Source organism: Uloborus diversus, chromosome 9 (genome assembly GCF_026930045.1).
Source record: "Uloborus diversus isolate 005 chromosome 9, Udiv.v.3.1, whole genome shotgun sequence".
Lineage (NCBI taxonomy): Eukaryota > Metazoa > Arthropoda > Arachnida > Araneae > Uloboridae > Uloborus > Uloborus diversus.
This window is the reverse complement of record NC_072739.1, coordinates 18,787,246-18,803,882: the sequence shown is the minus strand read 5'-3', so window position 1 is coordinate 18,803,882 and position 16,637 is coordinate 18,787,246. Positions and strand designations below refer to the sequence as shown.

Sequence of the window (16,637 nt, the reverse complement as noted above, 5' to 3'; positions counted from 1 at the left end):
ATTAGCAGATTAGGAAAAAGTCAAAATGTTTTCACGAAAACAAGCAAACAAAGATACACCCAAACCTGTTTTTATGCGGTGGATAGGGACAGCATAAAAAAATTGCATGAAAAAAAAATTGTTCGAAACTTCACGAGTTGCTATAAAATGTTGTTATTACAACACAGTTAAAAATATTTTTTATGCGGTGGATAGAGATCGTATAAAAAAAGTCTCACATAGAAAAAACCCAAAAGTTATATTTAAACGAAATCAAAATAAACCAAGTGATGATAATTTCACCGAATCCCGAAAAAAAATTCACGAATAAGGAAATTTTTGGGAGATCACAGTGACTTCCCATCGGGATGCCCCTGTCATCAGTTGAAGATAATACCTCGCACTCGTGTTATAAATAATATCCGCTCGTTTGATAAATAATTTTCATATACCGCCAAAAAAAAAAAAAAAAAGACCGCACAAAAACAGGTTCGGGTGCATAACTAGCTTTTTTTTTTTTTTTTTCAGGGCATAAAAATACATTTTGGAATTTCTAAGATGAGTCAAGCTCATTTTGGAATCTTGAAGTATAAAAAACAGAGAAAAGTAGAGTGTGTGCGTAGATGTCTAAAAAAAATAATGATCATTTTAGAAGTAGATATACTGCTAGGGTTTGTTCAAGGAGTGAAAATGCTACTTGAAACTTTTTAGAGGAGTGAAATGAATAAGAACTGGAAAAGTCACGGTAGTGATGAGTTAAAAAATATATAATAAACTTTCTAAAGGGGGATGAAATGCCCTTGAGTTACAGATAGAGAAAAGAAGTGTACTATATTGTGATTTGTCAATTAGAGCATTTGAAGTTTTGTATTTGAGAAACAACTTACCATTAAAATGCAATAATTTAAAATTTTCATTTTAGAAAAAATATTATATTTTATTTTTTAAACATATTTATTTATTTATTCATTTCCAACGGTGTTTTTTTTTTCTTTTTTTTTAATCCAAAGAGTAAAAGTAAGCTATACTCAAATTTTGAGGCGCATTTCTGATTTTCAATGCGATAAATACGCTTAAAAATAAGTTTAAGATATCTCTTCCTGCAAAACGAAAATAATTGATTTGACTACCAATCAGTGAAAACTTTTCTAAATACTTCTTTGGTAAAATTTGGGAAGAAATAAATATTGCTGAGGATGAACAAACTTTTAAAAGTATTTTTTTCTTTGTTTCTTATTTTTACGTAAAATCTGAATACACTTAAACACTAAATGAACTTTTGATAATGCAATATTGTGTGGTTCTCCAATTTCCCATAAGTAAGATATTTCTTTCCAAAGCTGTGAAGAGAAATTTTCAGCAATTAGCTTTGGAGTAAATTGAGCCCCGAGAGCTCAGCTCTGGTAGCAGGGAAAAGGGGTCCTCTTCATTTTATCATCCGGGTCACGAACAGAAACGGAAATTGTATGACGGAAACGACGGAAATGAAGGTGTAACACCACTGATTGCCAAAGTTTTTTTTTCATTCCCTTTCATTTAACCAATTTTGTGAGTCCGGTGATTGCTTTGACTGAAATTAGCAAAGAGTTAGATCTTGGAATTAGGTGAAATAGAAAATAGAAATTTAATACGTTTAAGTAGTTATACATCTTAAGTTGTGTTTGTCCTTCGATATTTTGTATCAACCTCTCTAGACACCAAATTAGTTCTTTTTTCTTTTTAGTTACTAGTTTTTTTTTTTTTTGCTGTTGATTCTCAGCAGTCACTTCCATAGAAGAATCAAATTTTTTATTTAGTTATTATCGTTATTATTTTCGTTTTTATGATTTAAGTTTCAATACATATTATTAAAATTTATTAGCTTAGATTTTGAGTTATATCTAACATTTGAGACAAAAATGAAACAAAGTTAACTCCCTATTAGAAACTAAGCTTCACTCTCGCCCAATATTTTCAGGTATCTGTAAAAGCACTTATTTTTGCAAGCTCGTCGTAAACGCAAAAATTTAAACCTCGCGAATAATTTCAACTTATAAATACAATCTACTTTCGGTTCAGTTCATGCGAAATTCGTTAAATTTTTATCCCGCAAAATCACGAAAATGAGTATTTTTATAGTAAATGCTACATTGTTCTTCGTTTCTACATTCTGTTTTCTCTCTCTCTCTCCCCTCCCCCTCCCTCCCTCTCCCTCTCTCTCTCTGTCCTTCATAATCTCCCCCAACTCCTTACAAACTTTTAAAAGCGACTCTCCTAGTATTCCTTACAATACAATTTTTTTGATCCTTAAAAGAATTTGTACGATCCCAGTGTTCACTTTCTTTTAAGGATCAAAAAAATCTCGTATCACTCCTTTTCAGGATTATATTTCATCCTACAGGGTTATAACTCACTCAACATTTTTCAACTAATCACCGCTTGTCTGCAATGGTACTTAATTTCCTCCAATGGAACACTTTCTGGAATAAAATCTACAATATCCTACTATCATAAGCGCTCAAAACTACTGGTGGATTATATGGACTCATTCAAATAAGCTAACGATTATGACAGTTACCACCCAAAGACAAAAGTTCTCATTTACCAAGAACTCTACTTTAATGGGATTTGGGAAAGCCAATATATTAATAATATTTACTGGTGGATAATATGGACTCAATCAAATGAACTAACGATTATGACAATTACCACCCAAAGATAAAAGTTCACATTCACCAAGAACTCTACTTTTTTGGAATTTAAGAAACCCAATATACTAATAATATTTAAGATTATTATTCACTCAAGAATTTCAACTAAGCTAGGAAAGAATGACCTCATGCCGGTAATTGTACTTAACTTCCTCCTATAGAACATGTTTTTAGAATAAAATCTACAATATCCTATTATCATAAGCACCCAAAATTATAGGTGGATAATATGGACTCAGTTAAATGAGCTAACGATTATGACAGTTACCACCCGAAGACAGAAGCTCGCATTCACTAAGAACTGTACTTTTACGGAATTTAAGAAACCCAATATGCTAATAATATTTAAGATTATAAAGAATTTTCAACTAATCTTGGAAGGAATCGTCTCCAGCCGGTAATGGTACTTAATTTCCTCCTATAGAACACTTTTTTAGAATGAAATCTACAATGTCCTATTATCATAAGCACCCAAAATTACTGGTCGATTATATGGACTCAATTAAATGAGCTAACGATTATGCCAGTTACCACCCAAAGACAGAAGTTCACATTCACCAAAAACTCTACTTTTATGGAATTTAAGAAACCCAATATGCTAATAATATTTAAGATTATAATTCACTTGAGAATTTTCAACTAATCTTGGAAGGAATGACCTCCTGCCGGTAATGGTACTTAATTTCATCCCGTGGTACACTTTTTAGAATAAAATCTACAATGTCCTATTATCATAAGCACCCAAAATTACTGGTGGGTAATATGGACTCGGTTAAATGAGCTAACGATTATGACAGTTACCACCCAAAGACAGAAGCTCACATTCACCAAGAACTCTACTTTTATGGGATTTAGGAAACCCAATAAGCTGATAATAATACTAGGTGTGCACAATGAAAGAATAATATCACTACATTGATGAAGAGAAAAAAAAGAAAACCGTTACTGCTACCGAAAAAAGAGATCCTGATGCAGTTTTCGTGACCACCAGTGGTCACGATTTACAAATCTTTGCAACTCCAGAACTCCGAGTGCGAGTCCGCGGGCGACGGCCAAATAAGGTTTAATTCATTCAACCAATCTGTGGGATTGAACACCAAACCGAGAGAAGTCTTCAGCGGTGGTTGCGGCGTTGTCTTTAACACCTGGAGAGATGTTTGGCTTTTTTATGGCGTTTTTTGCAAATTTGGGGTCATTTGTTTCGGTAACTGTGACTGCAATGGGGAGTGATACAAGATGGAAATTGCCGAATCGTTCCTGAAATGGGGTGATGGCGTTGTAATGGTGGCCGTTTTTCGCAGAGGCTTGCGTTTTAATTGAGCGTGAAAAATGGACTGGCGTTGGGGGAGAAATGCTGTAGACAGCCTTGGAAAGCACTATCCATGTGTGGGCTTCAGAAGTTTGCTGGGGTTTGAGATTTTAGTGAAAGCTGAGAAAAAATATTTTGAAATTCAAACGGTTACACAAATTTTAAACGGGAGAGTGTTGTACCTTGGGACACTGCTAATTTCTAAGAATCTATTTTTAGCAGTCATATTTTTGTAATATGTAATAATAACCTCCACCACTAAATGGTTCCATAGTAAAAATCAGCATCAAATGCTTAAAATTGACGATTTTGTGAGAAAAAGAAAATTTTATGATTCCAAATTAAATATTTTCTTCATTTTTATTTCATTTTCTGTCTTTGTATTTGCAAAACTAATGAACTGAGTTTTATTTTGTTATAAAACAGAAGCACATGAAATTATTTGGTTATGAGAAAATAATGATAGTGCGTCTAGATTGACCATCATTTTGGTTTTTCTTAAACCACGTGGTGGTTGTACCTTGAGACAGCCAAACGTACTGTACCTTAGGACACTTTCCAAGGTACAACATATGCATGTTTCTCAATAATTAAGATATGTTTAGGAACATGGAACTATATTCTAATCTTATGTAGTTTTTAAACATATTTAATGTTAGATAATAATTCATTAATTCAATATTCAGAATTCATAATTTAATTAATTACTATGATTGTTTTTTCTTTTTTTGCTGCAAAATTGGTTTAAGAACAGAGCTGTTTCCTGAATCATGAAGACTTTCCCATAGTACAACAGGATGTGTCCCAAGGTACAATAGGATGTTGTACCTTGAGATAGCTTGGAACTCTTACTTTAAATGGCTGGCAATGTTTTATTTTCAAACAGTCTAAATTTCAAAAAATATATTGCATAGAAATATTTTGGGATATTTTGATGTGACTTTTAGATTTTAAATTTGATTCAAATAATTGATGTTAAAAATTAAAATAGGAAAAGTGTCTCCCCTACCTCAGGATCATACTAAAGTAAGTCCAAAAATTGCGATTTCCCATTTGTTAGTGTATTTTATGTAGAATTCTAATCTCTTTCACACACACGAAAATTACGAAACCCCTTCACTGCTGCTGTCATGAATTTCGGGCTAAGCCTTCCGGTTCGGTTGAAAGCGAGAATGTGTGGCATTCAATCTCTCTCTTTAAAAAAAGAACAAGTTCATTGAGAGCAGAAACAAAAAAAATGGCGATCATCAAACGATTAAAGACGAAAAAGATAAAACGGCGCTTTTGAAAAGCTCAATGCTACCGGGTAGGCCCCACCTGTACGAGAGGCGGTTACGGTCACGAAGAGCGAACAGTCTGTGACCCCTACAATTAACGTTTTACTTCGTAAAAAAATTCTTGACTGAGGATGAATAAGACCACCAAAATTTGAAGTATATACTATGTTGGGAGAGAAGCTTTTTCTGTAATTTGCTTTGCAATGGGAACAGTTTTAGAGAGACTTTCAATCTTTCTTTCCGAATTAGACCGTCATCCAATGGTTAGAGAAACTGCGTCGTTGTATTTATGTAAATAATCGAAACTAATATAAGTGTAGTAAAAAGAAATTTTTAGGTTTTTTTTTTAATGATCGATTTCTAAAGAAAATTACATTTTTTAAAGTTTGACAAGGAAATTACGTATTACAGTAACAATGAAAAGCACTAAGTTAGCAAATAAGCAGCAAAAACCCACAGGTTTTTTTTTTTTTTTTTTTTTTTTTTTTTGCCTTAATCATTTGACCTCTAACAGTTATTCTCGAGTTATAATTTTTTTTTTAATCTACTAGTTTAGCCTTCAACAGCTCCAACTGAGTTATTTTTGTTTATTAAAATCTACTAATTCAGCCAAAAAGATAGTAAAAAGTCATAATTCTGATTGAGGCACTTTTTAAAAATCCATCAATTTAGCCTAAAAAATGAATAAAAGTTGTAATTCCGATTGAGTTATTTTTTAAATCACTTATTTAAAAAAAAAGTCGTAGTTCTGATTGAAGCAGTTTTTTTTTTTTTACTCTGCTAATTTAACCCAAAAAATCACTAAAAGTCGTAGTTCGGACTGAGACGTTGTAATGTTTAGGTTAACCTTTTACTAAGCAGTGGTACATAGATTCCCATCTGGTTCAACAAATTGTAGTATCAAAGAGCGCAGCGAGCTACAGAATCCTTAGTTTTAACTAGAGGTGCACCTATTAATTGGCAGTAATCGGTAATAGGAAATAATTGACTAAATTTTTTCGATTAATCAACGTTAATTTTTTTAATTAATTTTTTTCCTTTATACGCGCACATAACACAATGTTCCAGCATGTCTCATGTATCAATACTTTTCCCTACTATTCTACGGTTAGCATGGTGCTTTAAAGTTGCCTAATAAGTTTTATAAAAAATAAAAATCCTGGATTTAGTGGCTACTTATTCAAAAAAAATTTTAATAATAAGATATTTGATCATTTATCATTAGCCCATACCATTTTTAAGGCAGAAAAAAGTGTAAGGCAACAGTATTTAAGTACGGAACGAGAATATTCCCCCCCCCCACCCCCATAAAAAGGGGGCAAAGGTTAAAGAGCAAAATAAATACTTTCAACGGTCCAAATTGCGTTTTTTTTTCTTTTTTTTTTTCTTCTTTGACTAATCTGAGTCCAAAAAATAAATTTAATATAGCTCTAATAGATAAAAAGGGCTTGCCAAGCGCGGATACTAGGTTTTCTATACGGTGCAGCACTGAGAAAGTTTCAAAAAGCCATCCTCTCCTCTGATTGGCCTGTCCTTTCATTTTCTATAATTTTTGCAATATTTTCAAAATTTTGTTAAACGTCTCTAACATTAAATATTTTTGAAATTGAAACTATTATACAGGGAATTTAAGAGCCTTTGGCTCCAGACGTTCCAGAACAACTCATATGTTCATATTCAGTAAATTACCGCCCAGTAGCCAGGGCTAAAGCAAAAATACGTGAAATACACCGCCAGCTCAGTCATTTCCAGTCGAGGACTGCAGTTTCGTGCTTATTAGCACTCATCAGCCCGGCATAGGAAAGTGACTGAGCTGGAGATGGAACACCTCTTAAGGAAGCCAAGAGTGCGAAACAAAGTGGTAGCTACCGGCATAGGAAAGTGACTGAGCTGGAGATGGAAAACCTCTTAAGGAAGCCAAGAGTGCGAAACAAACTGGTAGCTAATTCTATATTAGCTACCAGTTTGTTTCGCACTCTTGGCTTCCTTAAGAGGTTTTCCATCTCCAGCTTAGTCACTTTCCTATGCCGGGCTGATGAGTGCTAATAAGCACGAAACTGCAGTCCTCGGCTGGAAATGACTGAGCTGGCGGTGTAGTTCATATGTTCATGTTTAAGTACAGGTCATCTCTGATGACTTCTGGGGAAGAACTATTTTTGATACTCCCTCCTACAAACTTTTCGAAATTGAACTTTTGAAACGGCTTATTTAGATGACCTTTTGATTTTAGGAGGAGGAGAGGTTTGGAGGTTTGACATTGTTGTATTATACTTTCCTCTGCCTTAAGGTGAAAAGACATCCGACAATAGCCTGGATGTCTCTTCATCTATAAGCTCACTTCCTTTGCATTGAAAAAGGGGTAACTTGTAACCCCGAAACACTCGTCCAGTGAAACCTGTGTAAGTTGACCACTTGCGGTGCACTACTTTAGTGGTCAACTTAAACAGGTGGTCAACTTACAAAGATCTATTTATATGATAAGGGCTAATTCCGTGTCTCAAAAAAAAAGGTCAACTTAGACAGGTGGTCAACTTCACAGGTTTTACTGTATCTAGTTCCGTGCTAATTCATGAGATTTGACGTTTTAATATTTTCTTTTATTAGCTTATTTGTCAAAATGCATAATATTTTTCAAAAACACAGAAATTTATCAGCTGAAATGGTTATAAAGCATTTCAAAACAATATAAATCATCCATACATTTTCATTACGAAAACTAACTATTTTTAAGCAATTAATAAGAATTAATAACAAGCGTTAGTTATTTATGACATCCTTCTAAACAATTTTACATATAAAGTGCAAAAGGATCAAAATAATTTATAACCATCCGCACCCTCCAACTCATTACCTTAAAGCGTCTTGCGTGTGTTCTCTGCTTCCCAAAAATCATTTTCCTTTTCAACATCTTCAAGCTTTACACAAAGAAACAAAAATATCAATAATTAAAGGAAGCAAACATTCGCTTGGCAACCGTTGTTCCCTGGTCACGACTTGGCGAAAAAGAAGACAGCCAAACCTTGCATAGAAATGCACGTTCCTATTGAACATGGTCACGAATTATCAAATTATTAATTTCTCCCCAGCGAAAGGTTAAAAATGTTTGGAGCCGTCCCATTGTTTCATAGTGACGGCCAAAGAAGAAACTGTGCTAGTTTTTTTGATTGAGGTTTTAATTGAATGGATCTTAAATGTTTTGTTTGAGTTTTCCATTCCGAAGATAGGTTACGGCAGGTGTCAGAATTCATTAGAATGGAACATTTAGCCTTTTGGAACCTTTGAAAAAAACTTGAGCTTTTGAGAACATTTCAAACGAAAGTTCCAGTAGTGGAATTAATATTTGAAAACTAGTGTTATGCTGATGACAAATAGTGCTATCTTGGTTGAAAAAGTACATATAAATATTGTTATCTTAATAACTATTAGTATACCTTCGTATCAAAAAGAATCATTCTGATATTAAGTAGTGCTATCCAGACAAAACTATACTTGTATTCTGTTTTGATAACAAATTTTGTTATTCTGATAACAAGTAGAGCTTTAGGGGTGCCTATTATGATCTAAAAAAAAAACAGTGTTATCCAAAATAACAATAAGCGTGATTCTGATATCAAGCAACACTATCCTCATAATAAGTAGTACTATCCCTACAAAAACTACTTTTACTGATGACAAATAGTATTATCCTGATAATAACTTGCGCTATCCCCCCAAAAAAGGACTACTTTTTTTCTGTTTTGATAACAAATATTTTTTTGATGGCAAGTAGAGCAATCCCAAAATCAAATAGTATTGTTCAAATAAAAATAACTTTAAAGTGACAACAATTATAGTTTATTTGGTAGCAAAGTACTATCCTGATTACAAATAGTGTGATCTTGATAACAAAAAATGTGGTGTGATCCAGAAGAAAGTAGTACTGAAGAGCCTCTAAACTCATATAGAGTGGAAATCATTTTTTTTTTTACTTTTCTGTTGAAACCATAAAGTTAAAACTCTGGTGATGTCTACCAATAAGATTCAACTTATTCGAATATTTTTATTGATAGAGATATTATGCAGTCACTGTCGACAAAGATATACTGATTTTTATTATCAGAAAAAGCAATGTTCTGCTTTGAAATAAGTTCAACCACAATCCTGATCCTGAGTATGCATAAATTATTTTGTAAAATGTTCTTTTCACGACTCGTGGAACCGTTACAATATTCTTTATTTCTTATTCTTTATTTCTTTCTATCTTGTATTTAGTTCCAAGACTCAAAATATCAGTATTGTACATAAATAACTAAATAACTTCCGACGTGCGTAATGTACCCCGTTTTGCAATTCAAAATTTCAGCACTTAATTAAAAATTTCCTTCCCCAAATTAACAATTCACTAAAAGCTGCACTTACAACCCAAAGCAATACAACTTTTATAGAGTACTCGCTTTTAGATTTCGCAACGCCATGTGCCAATTCTGAAAAAAATTTTAAAGTTCAAAATACCTTGATCATACATAAATATCTAGTTTGGCAATTTGTATCAATCACTAAAGATTTATATTCGCAGCTTTGAACGCGAGTACAGCTCCAGTAAGAATTCATTTATTGAGGTACTTGGCAATTGTCCTCATATGCGTATATTTGTTTCATTCAGAAACCATATCTTTACTAATAATAAAGCTGAAAGCCTCTCTGTCTGGATCTCTCTTTGTCAGGATCTCTGTGACGCGCATAGCGCCTAAACCGTTCGGCAGATTTTCATAAAATTTGGTACAAAATTAGTTTGTAGCTTGGGAGTGTGCCTCGTAGCGATTTTTGGAAAATTCGATTTTGTTCTTTTTTGCATTCCAACTTAATGCTCCCTAAAAAGGAGAAAAAAAACTGCTGAAAACAACCCCCTAAAAATTTTAATGGTACAGTCTGCACCCTCCCCCACCCCCGCCGATGGGAAACTGGGCAACCTTGAGAGTGTCTACGGTCAGCATGCCTCCCAATTTTTGAGGTGCATTAATCAGTACTTTTTAAATCTTTACTAATAATAAAGCTAAAAGTGTCTCTGGATCTCTGTCTGTCCGGATCTCTATGACGCCCATAGCGACTAGACCATTTGGTCGATTTTCATGAAATTTGATACGAAGTTAGTTTGTAGCATGTAGGGGTGTGCAGTGCACCTCGAAGCGATTTTTGGAAAATTCGATTTTGTTCTTTTTACAATCCAATTTTAAGAAAATTTTACCGAGCAAATTATCACAACGTGGACGAGTAAATTACGAAATTATCATAACGTGGAACTGTAACATGGGCAAGCAAATGAATGTAGCAAATTGGCGAGAAATTCATCAGACATTATTTGTAAATATACAGGCGAACCAAATAACCAGTGCTTCCTCAAGAGGTCTTCCGCCTCCAGCTCAGGCACTTTCTATTCCGGGCTAATGAGTGCTAATATGCACGAAACTGCAGTCCTCGGATGGAATGACTGAGCTGGAGGTGCATTTGATGTATTTCTGGCTTAGCTCTGGCTATAGGACGGTAACTTACTGAAAAAAACTTATTAATGTTTACCATAAATTATTAAAATGCTGTTAAATTAGACCCTTCAAAGGAAACATAAATTTTTCAAAGTAAAACGGAACCCATAATAATAACTTCTTTTAATATTCATTTCATTTTTTGGAAGTAAGATTTAATTTAAATTTACCCTGAACATTATTTTCGCACCAACTCCATTATTTTTAATCGCAATAAGGCGTGCGTTTATCTTTATTATCTTTACTAATAATAAAGCAGAAAGTCTCTCTGTCCGGAGGATGTCTGTAGGATGTCTGTAGGATGTCCGTAGGATGTCTGTGACGCGCATAGCGCTTCAACCGTTCGGCCGATTTTCATGAAATTTGGCACAAAGTTAGTATGTAGCATGGGGGTGTGCACCTCGAAGCGATTTTTCGAAAATTCGATGTGGTTCTTTTTTTATTCCAATTTTAAGAAAAAAAGTATCATAAATTACGAAATTATCGTAACGTGGAACCGTAACATGGGCACAAGCCAATTGGCGAGATACGAAATTATCACAACGTGGAACCGTAAGATGGGTACAAGCCAACTGTCGAGAAAAATTATGTATTACATAACATTACATACATTATTTGTGTATGTATTACATACATTATTTGTAAATATACAGGCGAACCAAAAGACCTTTTGATTTTACTATTACGGGCAAAGCCGTGCGGGTATCACTAGTTAATAATAAAGCTGAAAGTCTCTCTTTCCGGAGGATGTCTGGATGTCTGTAGGATGTCTGTGACGCGCATAGCGCCTAAACAGTTCGACCGATTTTCATGAAATTTGGCACAAAGTTAGTATGTAGCATAGGGGTGTGCACCTCGAAGCGATTTTTTGAAAATTCGATGTGGTTCTTTTTCTATTCCAATTTTAAGAAAAAAAAATATCATAAGATGGACGAGTAAATTACGAAATTATCATAACGTGGAACCGTAACATGGACACATGCCAATTGGCGAGACACGAAATTATCATAACGTGGAACCGTAAGATGGGTACAAGCCAACTGACGAGAAAATTCACCATACATTATTTGTAAATATACAGGCGAACCAAAAGACCTGTTGATTTTTCTTTTACGGGCAAACCCGTGCGGGTATCACTAGTATCTTAATAAAATTGAGACAGTGAGAAGCAAAGGGATGTAAGTGACAAAATTTAAAATTTGTAGACAACCAGTACACATGGTAGGTGTATCTCCCATCTGTCTTGGGGCAAGAGATGGTACTAGAAGACCTGGTAGTTGCTGCTATACAGCATGATTTAGAAACAAAATTCAATGAAAGCCTACCTAGGATGTTATCTTTAAACGCGTTTTACTCAAAATTTTAAAAAGTCCACTTACGTCTCTTTGCTTCTCACTGCCTCACCTGTATTAAAGTTTTTAAATATCATAACACTAAATTATTACCCAATTTTGCCTTATTTTTTTCATTACTAGCATAAAATTTCTTCCCGATTATTTATATTTCTACTTCGATAAAAGCTCAGCGGTAAATCATCCAAACCTATGTATACTATTTACTGTCCAATCTAAATAAAAATAACATATTTTTAGCATTACTAACCTTGTTTTAAAAAAAGCTTCCCTTTTTACAAAACGAAGAGCGTGATATACTTTCTTTTATTTGACATATACTTTCCCTAACCAAAAGCTTTTCTCCTTGCAAAACATACATCCTAGTATCCTGTTCTATTTAACATGTACGTTTCGTTTCTTTTATTAACCGAGCGTTAATTGATTTATTTAATTAAAACAGTTATGCCAAAATAATATCAAGCAGTTATCGATATTTATTAAGCCTATCGATTAATATTATTTATGGTCATATACAGGTGTTAATGCACATGATGAAAAATTGTATTAACTCGTAATTCTCGGTAGTTCTTTGTTTGACTATTATTACTTCGTGTCTAGACAATAAGACTTAATTAAGAAAGAATAAATAAAAATCTATCTAGTATGTCACGACATAGTATATTAATTAGTTTACTTTCGAGAAAGGTTAATGAGGCCAAAAACCTATTGTTTCAGCCTAGATTGGACAGTAAATAGTACAGAGGCTTTGATAATTTACCACAACGCTTTCATCCAAGTAGAAATCAAAATGATCGGGAAAGAAGTTTATGCCAGAAAGAAAAAAAAAATGAGTTGAGTAATAATTTAGTGTTGAGATCTTTCAAAACTTTAATGCAGTTTTTGAGGGTATCCCACCGCCCCCTAACTAGTTTCAGTTCCCGCAATATTTCTGCATTGCTGTCTTCTCGGTTTTTTTTTTTTCCCCCTAGGTGTTAGTTTTAGTTTATAAATTATGTCTGCATAAATATCTTTTTACGTATTTTTCTGTTTTAGGTACGTCACTTAGCGTATTTTTAATCTTGGAGATTATTTTTCATTTTATTCATTTCCGACATGTTTGGTCAAAGTTACATAGCAACTACTTATTTGGCGATTCCATACGTTATTTTATCTTTTCTACTGAGCCTTTGAACAAAATAATGCATTAAACAGGACTAAAAATTCCATTAAAATAAAAAACAATCCGCCAAATAATTTGTTTAATCCATTACATAACGGGAAAAACTTGATTATAATAATCCCCCAACTAAATAAAACTGTAAAAAAAGCACCATTAGAATGTTAAATAATCCACCAAATATCTATGTCGAGTCATGAAATATTATAGGCTCCATTAAAATGTAAAATCCGAAAGGAGGAGCAAACATGGCGTCGATGTAAACGAAGTTTGTCAATTCTCGCCGAGATAGAAGATTAACAATTCGCCCAGCCAAGTGACGTGCTTGTAAAAGAAAAGTCCCCTTTTTTGTGTGCGGTTTTCAGTTCGGGAATTGTATCTATATGATTATTTTTGTTTCAGGTGCTAGTTTAAGGTCAAGAAATATGTCTTCTCTAGCCGCCGATCTCTTCGAACAGCATCAAGCTACCCACATACTACAGGTAAAGATCGTTTGATATCATCTGCTATCAAAATAGGTGTAAGCACTTTATCCCACTAAATTACATAGTTCAACTCGTCTTAAGCCTCCTTCGCATGAAGCAACTTAGTTGAATCAACTTTCGAACGGGCGGTAAATAGGAAGTGTAAAGGGCTGTTCACTTATCGGCCGGCCGTCCGTCCCGTTCAACCCGTTTTATGACGCGACGGACTGCCGACGAAAACAGAGTAGCATTCACATAAGGTCGTCGTACATCATCACGTGGCTGAATTCACCCGCCAAAGAGAAGAGCGCGCTGCTAGGCGGAAACCAATGAACTGCTGTCCTATTTTTGACGGTCGTCAGATGACAAGGTTCTTCTGATCGAAACCGGCCCCGTCCAAGATGGCTTGCTGTTCCAACAAAGAAAACCTGTTTCGGGTGCAAAAAATCGGTGCGGACATGACGGACGGCCGATAAGTGAACAGCCTTAACCAGATAGAAAAGTGAAGGAATCACCTGTCATCCTTCCTACAGTAGTCAACTGTGCCTTGTGTGCCCGGCACAACATGTGCCGCTTGCATTTTCTCATCCCGTTGAATGCAATCCACTTTTTAGGTGATTACACTCATCAGGACATTGCCTAACGTTCGTTCTTCGCTCGAGTAAACTAGTTAAGTCAACTCGGTCTAGTTTTAACAGCGGTGTGGATCAGCTTCCCGAATACTTTCGGCTTATTAGAAGAAAAGTTGATTCAACTAAGTTGCCTGGTATGAAGATTACGAAAAACGTCAACTTGTTTCGAAAAGTTCATTCAATTGAATTGCCTCGTACGAAGACAACGAAAAACGCCAGTCAACTTGTTCAGAAAAGTTCATTCAACTAAGTTGCGTCGTATGAAGACAACGAAAAATTCTAATCAACTTGTTTCGAAAAGTTGATTCAACTAAATTGTCTCGTATGAAGACAACGAAAAACGCCAGTCAACTTGTTTCGAAAAGTTGATTCAACTAAATTGCCTCGTATGAAGACAACGAAAAACGCCAGTTAACTTGTTTCTAAAAGTTGATTCAATTAAATTGCCTCGCATGAAGACAACGAAAACCGCCAGTCAACTTGTTTCGAAAATTTCATTCAACTAAATTTACTCATATGAAGACAACAAAAAATGACAGTCAACTTGTTCCGAAAAGTTAATTCTTCTAACTGCCTCGCGTGTGTAAGACCTAATCCTTGAGTAAATTCTTGAGTTTAACACAATACTCTGCTCCAAAGTTTGGTTTAATTTAAAGAGAAAATACTTTGCGTTTAGGAGGAGATGAGAAATAGCACAAATCCGAAACGCAATTTAGAATTTTGATTTCTTACACAACGAAGCTCATAAATTTATGCTTTGGTAACGTGGTTTCCTTATACCCACAAAACTGTTAATAATTTACAATTTGTGCTTTTTCGTTGATTTTCCAATAAGTTATCAGTAGTTTGAACTTCATATTCAACGATAAAACTCAACGCAAAAGGCGTGTGTTGCAAATGCAATTCAATTAAAACTAATTACCTGGCACAAGTCAATTTCAAATTCTGGGACAGTTGTAGAGCATGTCGCAATATTCTGGTGGAAATTCCACTCCACAAATTAAATCACAACTAAGAACAGATTTTAGTTACATAAAAGAAAATTCGTTGGCTTAATAAAAGTTAATTTCTGTTTTAAATTGAATATAACGATTTTCATTTATATTTTTGTTTTCTTATAATACCCTATATTGTTCAATTATTTATTTATCGTGAATTTTTAACATTATTATGTATTAGGTTATAAATTTGAAAAACATGTTCGAGCTTTAGAAGTATACTAATTTAACCAGTTTAAAGCAAACTGAAAATTAAAGGTTCATTTACATTAAAAAAATTTAAGTTATTACGAAAGCAACTTGAATAATTGATAAAATATTTTTCTCCTTTACAGTCACTTGACGGCTTTGCCTTCGCTTTAGGCGCAGATGGTAGATTTTTGTACATTTCAGAAACTGTATCTATTTATTTAGGATTGTCACAGGTAAGTAAATTTTAGTGTTTTTTACAAACTAATCTCTTTTACTGTAACCATCATATACAAGTAATTTTGAGTTATGAAAGGATTTGGCAATGTCTCAGACTGTCGCAAAATGTCTACTGATGCCAGTAGCAAACGAAATAGTTTTTTTCTTTTTTCAAAAACAACCGTAAAAGGAGAGGAGCTGCAGTTTTAACTTGTATATGTGTGTGTGTGTGTGTGTGTCAGAGGCATTTCTCCTAAACAGATGATAAACCATTTGAGTGAGTTTTGTCAAGTAATTTCTTAATAAAATAATAGTTCTTATTGATAATCATAAAATTATGAAAACATTGAGTATTCAGCTTTTTATATATTTTCATGTGCTTAAATTTAGTACATAAAGTTCGAGCGATATTTGAAATATTTTTTTTAGTTAATCTAAGCTTTTTTAATAAATGTTAACTAATGACAGTTGAAACTGCCGTAAAATATGGGATGTCATGTTGAAATTTTTATTCTTAAAAGTGGGCGACCTCGGTAAAAACTTAACTTAATGTTTAACCAGTCTCATTATTTAGGGGGATTAGGAGAGGGCAATGACCCCCCCCCCCTTTATTTAAAGAAATGTAAGGCATTTTTCTATGTGTGTGTGTTTGATGTTTGTTTTTCAAGGTATACGAGGGATAAACCCCTTTTTTGGGAAATGACGGGGAAAATCCATTTTTTCCTAATTAAAACTCTAATGTCACCTTTACTATTTCAGAAGTGATAGATTTTTTTTTTCGCATTATTCTTAAGCCAACTACTTCAGAAACTGATTGAATATACTGCTGGCGTAACCATTACGTCAGCAG

The 16,637-nt window shown here is 34.0% G+C and overlaps 1 protein-coding gene across 1 annotated transcript in view; it reads left to right on the top strand.

Moving 5' to 3' along the window:
• LOC129230733 (protein trachealess-like) overlaps positions 1 to 16,637 on the top strand; it is a 291,372-nt gene that overhangs the window by 257,857 nt on the left and 16,878 nt on the right. Inside the window, 2 exon segments of the mRNA XM_054865154.1 lie at positions 13,688 to 13,767; positions 15,715 to 15,804. Coding sequence (XP_054721129.1) covers positions 13,688 to 13,767; positions 15,715 to 15,804 — 170 coding nt within the window.